Raw genomic sequence first — 14,904 nt, forward strand, 5'->3', positions numbered from 1 at the left:
AGAAGCGCCCGGTACTTGAGGAGGGGCGGGGAGGGAGAGTCAGAGGAGGCAGGTTCTGGACAGAAGGGATGGGGGTGGGGGGAGGTAGAGAGGACGCGGACAAAGGAGGCGGCCGGCAGCCCAGCTGTTTTGAAAAATGCTTCCTGTTTCTTTAAAGGCGCTCGCGGCTCGGGCGGCCGGGGCTGGGGAGGCGGCGGCGGCGGGAGCTGCCTCCTCTCCGGGCGGCGGCGCTGACTGATCTCGCGAACTGGGCTTCTGTGTAAACTGAGGCTAAACAAACACAGATGGAGCGCAGCGGGCGTTCTCCAGAAATGCTGGCAAGGCGGCAGCGACTTCAGATGACACTCTGAGCGCTCCGGGAACGGACAGCTCAGCGGCTTCGCGGAGCCGGCGGCGCAGCTGCCCCGGGCAAGGGGGAGAAAGGGAGGGAGGAGGGCGGCGCGAGCAGGGGGGAGAGCCCGAGACTCCCAGGCGCTGAGCGCGGCGGCCGCCCGGGCAGAGCCGGCGCGCAGCGTGCAGAGCGAGCGCGGCGGGCGCGCGGCCCGGGCAGCCCCACGCCCCTGCCTCGCGCGCTGCCCGCGCCATGAAGCACATCCCGGTTCTCGAGGACGGGCCGTGGAAGACCGTGTGCGTGAAGGAGCTGAACGGCCTCAAGAAGCTCAAGCGGAAAGGCAAGGAGCCGGCGAGGCGCGCGAACGGCTATAAAACTTTCCGATTGGACTTGGAAGCGCCGGAGCACGGCGCCACCGCCACCAACGGGCTGCGCGACAGGACCCAGAGGCTGCAGCCGGTCGCGGCCCCGGTGCCAGCCCCGCTGGCGCCGGCTGTTCCCTCAGGTGGGGGCGCGGACCCGGCTGGGGAGCGCCGGGGCGCTCGGGCGCCGGAGGTCTCCGACGCGCGGAAGCGCGGCTTCGCCCTGGGCGCAGTGGGGCCGGGACTCCCCACGCCGCCGCCGCCGCCGCCGCCGCCACCGCCGCCGCCGCCTTCGGCGCCCCAGGGCCAAGTACCCGGGGGTCCCGAGGCGCAACCTTTCCGGGAGCCCGGCCTTCGTCCCCGTATCTTGCTGTGCGCACCGCCTGCACGCCCCACGCCGTCTGCGCCCCCTGCGCCCCCGGAGTCTTCCGTGCGCCCCGCGCCCCCCACGCGCCCCGGGGAAAGTTCTTACTCGTCAATTTCACACGTAATTTACAATAACCACCCGGATTCCTCCGCGTCGCCTAGGAAACGGCCAGGCGAAGCGACCACCGCTGCCTCGGAGATCAAAGCCCTGCAGCAGACCCGGAGGCTCCTAGCGAACGCCAGGGAGCGGACGCGGGTGCACACGATCAGTGCAGCCTTCGAGGCGCTCAGGAAGCAGGTACGGGCTCCCAGCCGCACACCCTCACTGAGCCCGGGGACGGTTGCTGGAGTGGGTGGGTGAGTGGCGGGGAGATTTTACGGAGGATGAGGGTGTGTGCGAAGAGCAAGTTATTCCCGCCCGGTTGGCCCAAGGGTCCAGACGGGTTTGAGCCCTCCTAGGGCAGTAACCTTCGCCACAGCTTTGGTACGGATCTTAGGGTGCAAAGTAGGGGCAAAGGGTCGAGATTTCTGGCCCAGGCACGACCAAGTTCTCCCGCCATCCCCCGGCACGACCCTTCTGCGCGTCTGACTTTAGCCCTCATAGTTCACTTTTATGGCAACAAGTATTTGTCTTCCCGAGTCCCTTGGGCTCGGTGAGGAGTGGAGAGAGGGAATGTGGGAATCTGGTCTTCAGCGAGGAAGCGGTGGGGCGGGGGGTACACTTCGTCTTCGGGCATTTAGCGTGGTCTGGGTTTTGGGAGGCCTAAGATGCTGCAGAGGGGTGGCCCTGGTTTTGCCAGCCCCCCTTCAGCCTCTACCTCCCAGAAGGGATGCCCCTACACCCAGGCTGCTTTGGGGATCTGCAGCCCATCCCCTGGTAACCTTAAGGATCTGGGCTACAGGACTACGGCCCCTCCCCAGGGGCAGCCTCAGGAGCTGGCTGGTGAGAGCCTTCCCAGGGGATTCTCCCCTGCTGCCTTTCGCCTCATGGTGAAGCACCAGGGTCTACTGACAAGACGGGTGGATTGGGGGACCTTCAAAGCCTAGTTTGGTGGTGGGTCAGGGCTTCTCAGTTTGGGGCTGGTGGGTGCTGCCCTCACCAGACAGCGTCCTCTAGGGGGTTGGAGAAGAACATTTATCTGAGAATTACCCGCAATGGGGAGGGGCAGTTTTGCAATCACACTTTAAACAAGACTGGGACTGCCCTGGGGTTCTAGACTTCTCATTTTCTTAGAGAGAAGGGAAATCTAAGAAGAAGGTAGTACGTGCCCACTGCCCCCACCCCCAAAGGGAATGGGGAAGGATTGGTGTGGAAGTGACCGGTTCGGATGGTCAGGCTTTTGCTTACTCTACAGCTGACTTCCTGGGTGACTCCAGGAAAGTTACTCAACCTCTCTGGCTTTAGCCAACAACAAAGCATTTTAGAAAACTGGATCTTCTTTCTGGATCCCACTTTCTTCTTCCTTCTGTGGGCAGAATGGACAGGTGCATGTGTCCATCCATGCGAAGGGAGTTGAGCTCCTGGGAGGAAGGAGACTCTGTGACTTGGGCCAAAGTGTCTTGCTTGGGTTTGGGTAAGATGCTTGGTCAGGGAGGTGGCCAGCCATACCGGTTGGGACCCTGGGCAGTGGGCCAAGTGGAATATTCAGGCTTACTCTTGGGCAACAGCTCTGTGTCTGAATGCTTGGGAAGGGCAGCCTATAGAGCATCAGGCCACCCACGCCCAGGATGGAAGGCTGACAGCCTAGGCAGAAAGATGCCTTTCCACTGGCTTACCTTGCAACTAGGGAAGATTGGGGATGCCACAAGCCCACGGCATCACAGCTGGTAGGTAGCCAGGTAAGGCTGACACCTAGGTCCTCGGACTGCCAGTTCAGGGTCCCTTTTGTCCCTCTGGCTGCCTCTTTCATTTCCGAGAAAGTATCCTGGTCTCTGCGTACTCAGCTCCACTAAATATCTCATTTACCCAGTGTTTTTTGCTTCTTTCAGTCATATTCTACCTTGCTTGATCTTAACATCCCGTCAGGTTGAATTACCCCAGTTAATGGAATGGAAAACTGGGGCCCAGAGAAAGAAGAAAGGAGACTTGTCCAAGATCACCTAGTGGGTTAGGGAAGATGACAGCAGTTTCTGGAATGTCTGTCTGGCCAAACGTGTCCCACAGTGCCCTCTGTATCTGTCATGTTTATTAACAATCGAAAGCTGGTTTACCCATGACTGGATCCTAGAGGAAATTATTTAAATCCTGGTCTCCTTTCACTTCTCCCCTTTCTGTGGGGCAGTTCTACATAAAAAGGACAGATTCGGGGACGTACCTATGCCTATACACATGGTTGTTACCCATGCCCAAGAGCACACACAACACATGGCCATAGAGGCACCTGCCCCTGTTTGTTTCCTCCTAGCTCATTCTGTTCCTTCCCCAGAAAGATGCTGTGTCAGAGTGGGCATCTGCCTGCTGTCTGCCAGGGAAGGAAATGTAGGTAGGACACTGGTGATCTCCGAGCTGGGGACTGAGGCCTCACCAACCACAGCTCCCATCCATGGAGAAAATCCTCTGTCCTGAAGGAGCTCCTTCCTCCTCTGGGCCTCTGTTTCCCACATGTACGAGGCACATGCGAGTACACGTGTGCACATATATACACTCACACACCCCAATCCAGACAACCTGTAGCCCTGGATCTAGGCTCAAGTTTGACTGTTTGAAATGGGCCCTTGGCAGAGAAGGGAAAAGCAGAAGGACGGTTCTGCCTGAAATGAAGGCTTGACCATCATGGCACCAAGATCAGTTCTGGGATTATGACTCTGGTCCAGGGTTTTGTTTCTCTGAGCAGCTTCCTGATGGGGTTAAAAGAGCACTGGGCAAGGAGTCCAGAGGGCAGGGTTTGAGTCATGGCTCTGTTGCCTCCTTTCTGCCTAACCAGGAAAAGTCACTTTCCCTCTCTGGGGCTTCAGTTGCTAAAGTTGGAAAATGACCATAAGTCTTTACCACCACCCCCCTACCCCCCCCACCCCACCCCCCCACCCCCGCCCAATAGCTTCTTTGCAAAGAGCAAACGAAGAATGGAATGGGGGCTGTAGGAGGAACGAATATTCCTTGAGCATTCGTAGTGTCCGCAGTGCCAGGCAAGGCCTTGAGCGATGTGGAAATAAACATTCTGTAATCATTTTAATAACAATCATAGGAACTACCATTTACCAGATACTTGCTTTGTGGCGAGCACCGTGTTGGGCGTGTTATGTGTGTTAGTTCATTTAACGAAATGGGTGTAATTATTATCCTCTCCCTATTTCACAGATAGTGAAACTAAGGTTCAGAAAGCTTACCTAAGTCAGTCGAGGTCTCGCAGCCTTTGGCTAGTGCACGGGGCCTTGTGGGTTCGGTCCTGCCTGGCTCCTGGTCCCACCATTCGCTGGATGTGGGTGTGCTGTGCCTCCTGGGCATGAAGCCGTCAGGGCCTGCATAGCTGTGTATCACTGTCATTGTAGAGCCTGGATTCAAATCAGAGTCACTCCAAAGCCCAGGCTTTCAAGAGCTCTGCTTCTCAGCCTCTTGAATGCCCCGCAGCTGTCCACCCTCAGCACCCACCCACCGGGAAGCCTTCTGTTTGGTCCAACCCACTGTGCTCTTAACTGGGAAGGGAAGAGAGGGAGCTGCTTGGCCACGGAAGTGCAGGTGGGGGAGAGGCCCTCTGGTCTGGTGGAGAGGGGGAATGTGTGGGGCAGATGGTCAGGCCACAGCACATGCCACCAGCCCAGCTGCGTAGGGCCCTCCCTGCCGCCTCATGTGAAGGCCATGTGTGCACAGCTGGGCCTGGCCCGTGTGCGGGGCTGCTCCAGGGCCAGGTGGGAGGGGGTCGAAAGGAAAGTCTGGCCTTGCTGCGGGGGCGGGGGAGGGGGGGTATGGGAGAGGCCAGCGTCCTGGCTTTGGCCTCCGGACGGCACTTTGGGACATCTGGTGTGTCTGCAGCTTTCCTCTTTCCCCTCAAAACTTGAAGCCCCTCAGCTTTGAAGGAGGAATGGCGGCCTTGCAAGGCCGAGGCCCGAGGAGGCTGTGAGGAGCCCTCAGGACCTGCTGAGGTGACTCTTCAGGAAGGGGGTGCCAAGCAAGTTGGGCCTGGGCCCCCTTCTCTGCTGCCCCCTGGAGTCTCCCGGGGGATCCTCACGGAGGGAACTCACGATGGACTATGAGGGGGGATGGGGTGGTGCCCCCAACCCTGCCCTTCCCTCAGTCACAGACCTCACGGCCTGCCAGGGGCCCACGACCCCACAGCAGCCAGTGCGCGCCTCCCCAGGGAATGGGGACAGGCCTGCTTTGGGGACTCCATCCACATGGTTGAGGGGTGAAAGAGGCGTCCACTCTGCCCCCTCAGGACTGGTCACCGCAGTGGCTCCTTAATGAGCCTCTTTGCACTGGGGGAAGTGCCCTACCTGAGCCTGTGGTTACGTGTCTTTATGGTCCCCTTTCCAGGCCTATGTGGCCCTGGGGCGGTGGCTCACAAATACCAAGACCCAGGTTCTTGAGGTCCAGCCTCATGGCTATGTGGAAAAGGGATTTTAGAGAACCTATTTCGGTAGAACGCGACAAGGACCTTGAACAGCTCTGCACCAAGGGATTTCACCCCAGGAAGCCAGCCCTCATGCCGACACGAGAGGTTAGAGAAGACGTTCCAGTAGAATCGGGCGTTCAGTGGTGGGTCGTGCCCACAGTGCTGTGGGAGCTCTGCAGACCCAGGAGTCCCGACGGGCTTCCAGGAGGGCATCCTGGGCGGGATCTGAAGCAGGGGATGGCTTTGAGCACTTCACTGCATGGGCTGGTAGCTTTTCAGCGTTGTTTCTCTGCAGCAACTGCCTGGGTTTGCTTCCCCACATCCCCTTCTCAGGTCATGGGGACTTTGGTCATCTTGTTGGTAAGGAAGCTGAGATCCTTTGAGGTCATGAGACTGTCTAAGGTCACAGTGGACGGCCAGTGGTAGAGCCGGGTCCTCGGGCTCCCAGGACGGTGCCCTTCCTACCTTTTCCTGTTTCCTGGAGCTAGGAGAGAGTCTGGCTTGGATGGGTGGGGTGGAATGTCTGGGGGTCATAGGGGACCTTGTGACAATCCCTACACCTGGTCCTCTGAAGCTTAAAAATCCTTACGGGGTGAACACAAGGCAAGTCCTTTTACTTTCCTAGAAGTTGGGCAGTGTTAGGAATTGAAGACACGGGACCGTGCTGTCTCCTTTGCCCTGTGTCCTTTGACTAGCGGAGCAGACCGCTGCTGAGGGGGTCCTCTGCAGGTGGTGGGGCGGCTGGTCATGCCCAAAGGCTAAAGGCCCATGGGATCATTAGTCCAGAACTCTCCAACCTCAGGTCAGAAAGGTGGGCTGCCTATCCCCCGAGGGCTATAAAGGCTTATCCAAATCCACAAGCTGTTGCTTCCAGCTAATTGGAAAGAGCCCAGCTGAGGCATCGGATGCTTCTCTGCAGAGTGGAAAAGATCATTTCTTCTTCTTCTTTTTTTTTTTTTTTTAAAGATTTTTATTTATTTATTTTGTAAGAGAGACAGAGTGAGAGAGAGCATGAGAGGGGAGGTCAGAGGGAGAAGCAGACTCCCCATGGAGCTGGGAGCCCGATGTGGGACTTGATCCCAGGACTCTGGGACCATGACCTGAGCCAAAGGCAGTTGCTTAACCAACTGAGCCACCCAGGCGCCTGGAAAAGATCATTTCTACCTCACTGGGCCGTTTAAAGATAAATATAGGCATTGTATTAAAAATACCCTTAGTAGGTCACATGAGCAGCCAGGGGTGGCCTGGGTACCCAGACATTGTTGTTCCCACTCTCCAGATGAGGAAACAAAGGCCCAGAGAACCAAAGGCACCTCCCAAAGTCGCTGGAAGTGCCTGCGGTTCAGACCAGCTCCTTCCACCCTTCTCCACCTCCCAGAACTAGGACCTGCTGCCAGACTCTCACTTTGTGGGAGCTGGGCCAGACCAAGGTGCTTCCGAACTGGGCTTCTGGGGGCACAGGACTGCATCCTAGGGAATGGGTACCAGGAGGGTCTGGAATTAACCAGGTGAGCCCAGGGCAGGAGGATGAGGAGGAGGATGGAGCCACCCAAAAGTTGCCCTTGGCGTCCTACATGTGGCCACCTCTGCTGGAGGGAGTCTAGGGAGCTCAGTGGCCATGAACCTTCCTTGGATACTAGACAGACAAGCTCCTGGCATAGCTTCAGGTCTTAGTTCAGTGAACTGGGGCCCAGGATGTCCATCTCTCTGTATCTTCACGTGCAGATGGGATAACTGTCTTTATTTGGGGGAAGATTTTAAATGGGACATACTACCTGTAAATAGCTATCATGATGCCAAATATACCACCAGAGCCCGATAGATGGTTTTCTTGTCAGACCTGGATTTTGATAGAAGCAATGGGACAGAGTGACAAAACTTGGCCCAGACCCTGGACTGGAGCCCCTAGGTTGGCCTTGGCCTCATCTGTTGCTCTGTAATCCTGCAATGACCCTGGCTTCTCATGCTCAGATCCTTCCCAAGATCCCTGGTGCCCACTGGCAGGAAAGCCCATCTGTTCAGGGGCCAAGGGCTCAATGAGCCAGATAACTCCCAGTGTGGCCCCTGGGTGAAAACACCAGGAGGGACCTGTGTCACGGAGCTATACCCAGTCCCCAAGGGCCTCTGGCAGGTAGGCACTCCCTCCTGGGTGCTGGGCTGGCTCTTGAGACACCCCCCCTTCCCCTGTGCCAGGACTCCAGGGAACCTTTCTGTCCTACTGACCTTGTTTATTTGTTCAGGCTGATAAAGCAGGATTCTCTGGACTCTGGTTGGGAACAGGCAAAGTGCATTGTTCTGCCGGCTTTTCTTGGATGGGTTTGGAGCCATAGCCGGGACTAGCGGGTGTGGGGGGGGGGGGTGGGCACTGCATAGGAGGCGGCATTCTTTCTGTCACCAGCCTGCCCCTCCTCAGTTTCCTAGTCCAGTGAGTGGCAACTCTGTGGCTGCTGGAAGATTTTAAAAGGGGACAGCAAACCTTGCCTCTGGTGTGAGGGCCATTTCAGGAGCCCAGCTGGTGGGGAGGGGGTGGTGATAAGCAGGCATCTTGTCGTGCTTCTCACCTGCTCCAAAACCCTGCCTCGGGGACCTTCTGCAGCCCCACTCTTAAGGACTCGCTGACTTATCTCAGGCCTCACTCTCTGCAGTGTGCCTGTGGTGGTGGGTGCGGTCCTGCGAGTAGATGGAGAGGAAGCCAGCCCGTGGAAAGACGAGGTCAGTGGCCTGGGGTCTGCTAGCCTGGGACAGCTAGAGTCGGAAGTTGAGCCCAGATGGCCAAAAGTTATGTGGGCTTCAGCTCTACACCAAAAAGCTAAATCTCCATCCTCTGGGAGAAGAAAGGGTTTTGAACACCTTTCCAAACATTCCGCAGCCCCCTGGTGAATGTGAAGGCAGACTGGTCATTTGTTCATTCATTCTCTCGTTCAACAAACCCTTTGGAGGGCTTCTTAGGGGCGAGATCTGTGCCAGGCCCTGCAGACGTGGGCCTCTGCCCCTCAGCTCTCTGGGAGACTGGCCTTTAAAGGAGTCACAATAATCAGAAGTTGAGGACAGTTGGGGGGCTATTAGTGCACTATTAAGGGCAGGGCCTGCTCTGGCTCTCCTCCTCTCACCCCCTAGTTCGGGATTGGGATGTGAAGGACCGAGAGAGCTCCGGGACAAAGTGAGAACAAAGCGGACCATGCATTTTGGGTCCCCATCTGAGAGGACTCTCTTAGCCACGCTTTCTCAATCTCTGCGTCAGTGACCATTCGGGCTGGGCAGTTCTTGGTGGCAGGGAACTTATAGGACCCTGTGCACTGCAGGATGTTTAACAGCTTCCCTGGCCTCTGTCCAGCAGGGGCCAGTACCACCTTCCCTCCACCACTCCCCAATACTGACAATTAAGAATGTCTGCAGATATCGCCTACAGTCCCCGAGGGACAGAATCATCCCCGGTTGAGCATCATTGGCCCAGAAGAGGGGCTGGTATATGGGGGATACTCAAAAAATACTTGTTGAGTGTTCATGCTGGGGCAGCCCACTCTATGGGATGGGGTTAATGGGTCCCAGAGTCGGCGGTAGGGGTGGGTGCTGTGTCAGAGAGAGGAAGAAACCGGAGCCCTGGGGGCTGGGTAAGCACAGCCCAGCCATTCGGGTGAGCGGGACATCAGAGAGGGGGTAGGCTGTGTCGGATAGCACCCACCAGATGGACGGTGTGGGGGCATTTCCACGTCTCAGCACAGTCTTCGTTGCTTTTCGCTTGCGCGGTTCCAGCCCCGGCGGACAGTGTTAGAAAGTTAGACGCTCCTTCTCTTCACCCCGTACAAACCCCTGTGCAAATTAGTGAGCGTCTGCTTGGCGATGAGTCACTGACAAGCATGTCAAGTCTGGTTGTGGCTGTAAATATTTATTATACACCTGTTGCCTGCCCAGCAGCACCTGCAAGTCCAGAGGGCATAAAGAAAAAGAGAAAAGAAAAGGGAAGTCCCTCCCGGCTAAGCACGGGTACTTTCCATCCTGTACGTCCCCAGAGTCCTGGGTCCCTAACTCTGTTATGACACTAACATCTCTCTCAAGTGTGAGTTCTCTGAAGTCAGGAAGCAAGTTATTATTCAGAGTGGGACCCGCGAGTGTCTAACAAAACAAGGTCCGCTGACTGAGCGAGTGGGCGGATGGAGTATCAGAGCCAAAAAAGAAGAAGCGTGTCAGTTCTGTCAGAGAGACTCCTTCTTAGGGACTGTGGGGGACAGAGCTCTGTCAGCGTGGGACCTCACATGCTTCATTCCTATTGCCCCGTGGGCGTGAGTTGAGCCTCGGTTTCTTCCCCTGCAACAGTGGGAACGTGGATGCCTCCCGGAGATTGTGAGTGGACGAGTTGAGATTTGTGCAGGCACACAGTGGGTGCTGAGAACAGAAAATAAAAGCCAGGTCAAGGCATTCAACAGGCCACCTCTGCTGCCCAGGGGTCCCCTCTTGGGCAGCGAGACGTCATTGTGAGTGGCCCCGTCTGCCTGGTCAGGGCCCAGACCCAACCCCCCCGCCAGCAGCCCCTCCTGATGCCTTCTCAACCCCCAGGTGCCGTGTTACTCCTACGGGCAGAAGCTGTCCAAACTGGCCATCCTGAGGATCGCCTGTAACTACATCCTGTCCCTGGCGCGGCTGGCGGACCTTGACTACAGCGCCGACCACAGCAACCTCAGCTTCTCCGAGTGTGTGCAGCGCTGCACCCGCACCCTGCAAGCCGAGGGACGCGCCAAGAAGCGCAAGGTACGTGCCAGCAGCCACTCAGCAGCCTCCGGAGGGGGGCGGGAGAAGTGGGAGCGGAAGTTGGGCGTCCTCCTCTCACCCAGGCTTCTGATGGGGCCAGCAAGGTCAGCCTCCTGGAGGTATGCTGGGGGTCGCTCCCTGGGATTATAGGGGTGACCCTACTCCTGGTCATGGGGCTGTCGGGTACCTTGCACAGTCACCCCAGGCCTCTGGGTCTGGGTGTGCTCCCTTCACGGGGAAGGTGGTAGGTCTGGAGCTCTTTTCTGGTTTTCCGTGCTGTGGTGCCGATGTGCCCAGGTGGTCCATGATAGATGTTGTATTAGAATGAGCCAGACTGAGCTCCCCTGAGCGGGGTCACGGGACCGGAGAGCTCTTCGGCACCTTTGGGAATATGACTTGGCCTGGGGATTGCCTGCAGCCGTGCATTAAGGCGAGTGACGTTTGTAATTCATTCTTTCGTTCTGGAGAGATTTGCTGATCCCCAGCCCTGTATCAAGCATGCCAGGCAGGACTATAAAGGTGACAAATGTGGTCCCAGTGCCCACGAAGCCCACAGGATGGTCAGAGTCACCCTTCTGCCAGTGGATATGGGTGGCAGAGTGTGAAAAGGTGGTCTCGGAGGTCTGGGCTAAGGGCGGTGGAAGGCCAGGTGGAGGAGGGACAGCTTACTTCTGCTGCCCGCCCAAGGGAGTTTGAAAGTGCATCTTAGGGTAAGAGGTATTTGATCTGGGCCCAGAAAGACAACCAGGAGGTCACTGGGAAGATGAAGCAGGGCCTAGCATCCGAGACAGGGGAACCAGCCTGCATGAAGCTTGATGTGTTTGGAGAAGGATGTGCGGGAGGAAGGGTGGTGGACCCAGCTATGGCCCTGAATGGCCTGTGCTCCCCTGCCTTTCCATTTGGGGGTCTGTGCCAGGCAGTACTGAGCAAGGCTTACGGCAGCCCTCTGGATCCCTGTTCCAGCAGGGCCAGGGGAAGAGACACAGAGGGTGGGACCCTGTCTGTGTCCACGAGGTGGATGGAGGCTGGGGGACATGCCTGCCCCCCTGGCCATCCAGGCTGGAGAGGGTGGGGGAGCCCGGTGACTGGCATCCTCCTTCCTTCCTTCCACCTCCTCCTTCCTTCCTGGCCTGCCTCTCCCTCTCATCCCTGACATTCCCCGCCTAGCCCCCCCTTGCCAGCAGGCTCTCTCTGGGTTCCCCAGGTTTCCCAGAGACCTCTGGGCCCAGAGCCAGGGAGGCCTCCCCATGGACTGACCTGCCTCCGCCAGGGAGGGCCCCACTCTGTCCCCCCTGCCAGCCAGCCACTGCCGCTGCTGTGGTAATTGTACGTTGCATTCCTGGGAGTGATTTAACGTGGACCAATTAGATGAAATCCTCATCAAGTGGGTGAGAGAGGAAGCGCCACTGGCTGCTGGCAGGGCCGCTTTCCTCTGGAAAGTGACACGGGTAAATTAAGGGCGTGATTGATGGCTCCATGCAGGGCTCTGTGACAAAGGAGGTTTGTAAACTCTGGGTGAACTTCCCGTAGCATTGGGGCGGCCCGGAGGTGTGGATGGGCAGGGTGGGCAGGCGCCGTTTGCTCCAAATCCACCTCTCATCCCCTTCCCTCCCCACCGCGTGTCCCCGACTCACGCACTAAGACAGGAGGGCCGGCCCTTCCCTTCCCTGTTCCTTGATTGGAGCCGATTGGAGTCCTGGGCTGTGGAGGATGGGAGGGGAGTGGGGTGAAGATGCCAAACGGAGATGAGCTTATGGCTTCCCCTGAAATCCCCTCAGATCTGAGACACATTAGAGACCATCGTGTCCAACCCCCATCGCCCAGATTGGGAGAGTGGGGTGACAGGTTGTGGTTTGTTGCTGATAAGTGGGCACTGTGGGAACCTCATCAGTGATTTCTCAGGCCCCTTCCAGCCTCTGTGTCCAAGCGGAGGTCTTGCCTCACCTCGGAAGAGCAGGGGGCTGCTGGTACCCTGCGTCCCCTCCTGCTGCGTGGTGGGCCTGGGGCTGCTGTCCCCGGGGGCTGTGTCTGCAGTCAATACTGCCAGGAGGACATAGATGGCCAGGGTCCTGGAGGTGCCAGGACATCCAAGGACCTGTCCCGCCCTGGCGTTCTGCCCTGGCTGGCGGGGGGGTTCACAGGGCCACCCCTGTTTCTGTGGCTTGTGCTTTCCTGCGTGCCTGTCGCCATGCAGGTAGGTGAGTCCTGAGGTGTCCTTAGGGAGGGTCTCCAGTAACCTGCCCAGTGGCCCTGGGCACTGGGCTGGGGCAGGCCCCCATTTTGTTCATCGGAATCAGGGGGGCTTGTGCCCCTGGAGATCCCCTGATGATTCGTTCATTCAGTGTTTATTGAGCATGTGCAGTGAGCTCCGAATGGGGGCTTCACCCTCCGCAGTCCCTGTAGACAGAGTGGATGGTTTAGGGGCTGAGATCAAGTCTCTGTCCCCCTCCCCCCGTGGCCACCGCGGGTTTGCGCGGGTTTGGGGATGGGAGTGAGCCAGGCTTACATCCTAAGGAGAGAGGGAGAGAGAGAGCAAAGAAGGGAAGAAACTAGAGAACGCGTGCCAGGGTAAGTGAGTGGCTCAGAGGAGGTCCTCTGTAAATGGCAGCTGTGACGGCGGGTGACCCTCACCAGCGCGACCTATAGCAATTTCAGCTATTCCCCTCAATGGCGCCCTCACAGTGAATGTGAACCCAAGAGGCCGGGCCACCCTTTCTTGGGTTACCTCTATGAGAGACTGTGCACAGTATCCTCTAAGATCCCTTGTAGCTCTAATGAGCTGCCTTGACGCCCCCCACCCCCCAGACCTGTGTTAGGAATGGGATATAAAGTGAATTCTCCCCGCCCCTGCCAGGCCCCAGGTGCATCCTTTTGCCCATCTTAGCCGTTCCCTGGCAGGGCTGGAGACCTGCATCCCTTGACCTGTGGGTCCTCTGTCTCTGCGCCTCCCAGGACACAGCTTTGGGGGTTCAGAGCCTCGTTAGGGAGCCAGGTCGTGCAGCGAGGCCCGTGTCAGAGGCTGCCCAGCCCAGGGATGGGGGCAGGGGCACGGGCAGGGGGGAGGAGTGGATGGGCCCTGGAGAGCTCAGTTCCGACTCCGACTCCGCTGTAGCTGAGATAATGCACGCTAAGCACCTGGCTCTGGGCCATGTTTCTGCAGCTCCTGTTTTTAAAGCAGCAACTCCCGGGAGCTTGGGAGGAGGAGGAGGAGGAGAAAGAGGAAGAACAGCAGGACTGTTTCACACCTGGGCTGAGGGGGGCCTTGCCAGATCTGCAGAATAGCAAGGGACCGGTCTCCCACAATCCGGGGTGCTCCTTTCCAGCCACTTTAACCTCTCGAGTACTAACCAGAGAAAAATAATGGCTACTGACATTGACGGCATAGTTTCAACCCTGGTGCTAGACGGCCAGCAAATCCCCGCCTTCGGGTTGTGTGCAGGCCATTTGGGGACGGGGAGAGAAAAGAATGTCCTGATGCACTGAGTGATGGGCTCTTCCAGAAGCCTGGGTAGTGACTGGGGACCCCCGGGGGCTGTGCCGGTGGGGGCGGGGGGTGACTGGCTCTGCGAGGCTGGGTGGCTGGACCTTGTGGTTCCTGCTGTGTATGTAGACCGTGCCCAAGCCCCAGAGCACATGAGGCAGAGTCTCAAGGGCTCCTGCTCTGACTGGATCCAGCCGTCTGTTTGCAGGGCCTCCTGTGTCCCTAGAGTGTCCACTGAGGGGCACTGTCCTGGCTCTGCCCCCACCCGCATGTCCATGGTCACCCCCGCTGGGGCCTCCGTGTCCACTTCTGTAAGGTGGCTTATCACCTGAGGTGATTTCTCAGGCCCTTTGGGGTCGGGCTTCTCCTGTTTAAGGACTGTCCGAATGACCAAACGCGTTGCTCTTACTTTCCCTGTGCCCCTCGTGGGTGTTTCACACAGACCTGAGAGTTGCTCCCAGAGACTGCTGGGACCCCCAGGCAGTGCGTCCCAAGAACACTGATAATACCTGAGCTTCTCAGAGCCTGGATTACATGCTGGGCCCGGAGCTTAGGTCTTGTGATGGGTCGCCTTGTGACTCTTCCCGCCAAGCCTGCAGAGGTGGGCACCGGGGCTGTCCCATTGTCCAGATAACAAAGCTGAGGTTCAGAGGCCTGAGGAGCTTGACCAAGGTCCCTTAGCCAGTGAGAGAGGCGTTGGGGGGGGGCTGCCCTTCCCTGTCCTGCCTCCCACATGGACGTTCTCTTTCCACATCCTCCTGGCGAAGCTACTGAGTTAAATACCATTTGCCTTCAAAGCCCACAGAGTCCATCTATGCTGGGATAAAAGGGGGGTGGGTGGGAAACCACCATCAAATTCCCTTCTAGTCATAAAAATGGATGCAATTTATTTTTTCTGGCATTCCAATTACAGAGACGTTTGTCGCCAGCTGTTTGCTCTAACACAGAGTGTTCTCTCAGCTGCTGCTTCTCCTCTCACATTTGACATCATTAGTCCACAAGTCTGGCAGGGACTGGGTTGGAGGGATCATTGGCTGGGGCGCCTCACAGGTGAGCTCAGAGCCAGCT

General features: G+C 57.8%; 1 protein-coding gene across 1 annotated transcript in view; it reads left to right on the forward strand.

The window, feature by feature from the left end:
* The first annotated feature begins 462 nt into the window (after nt 1-462).
* Nucleotides 463-14,904, forward strand: part of ATOH8 (atonal bHLH transcription factor 8) — a 31,090-nt gene continuing 16,648 nt past the window's right edge. Inside the window, exons 1-2 of the mRNA XM_080814232.1 lie at nt 463-1,357; nt 10,164-10,355. Of these exons, the coding sequence (XP_080670358.1) occupies nt 584-1,357; nt 10,164-10,355 (966 nt within the window). The 5' untranslated portion in view covers nt 463-583. The remainder of the gene's footprint in view (nt 1,358-10,163; nt 10,356-14,904) is intronic.

This window comes from Martes martes, assembly GCF_963455335.1.
Source record: "Martes martes genome assembly, chromosome: 9".
Lineage (NCBI taxonomy): Eukaryota > Metazoa > Chordata > Mammalia > Carnivora > Mustelidae > Martes > Martes martes.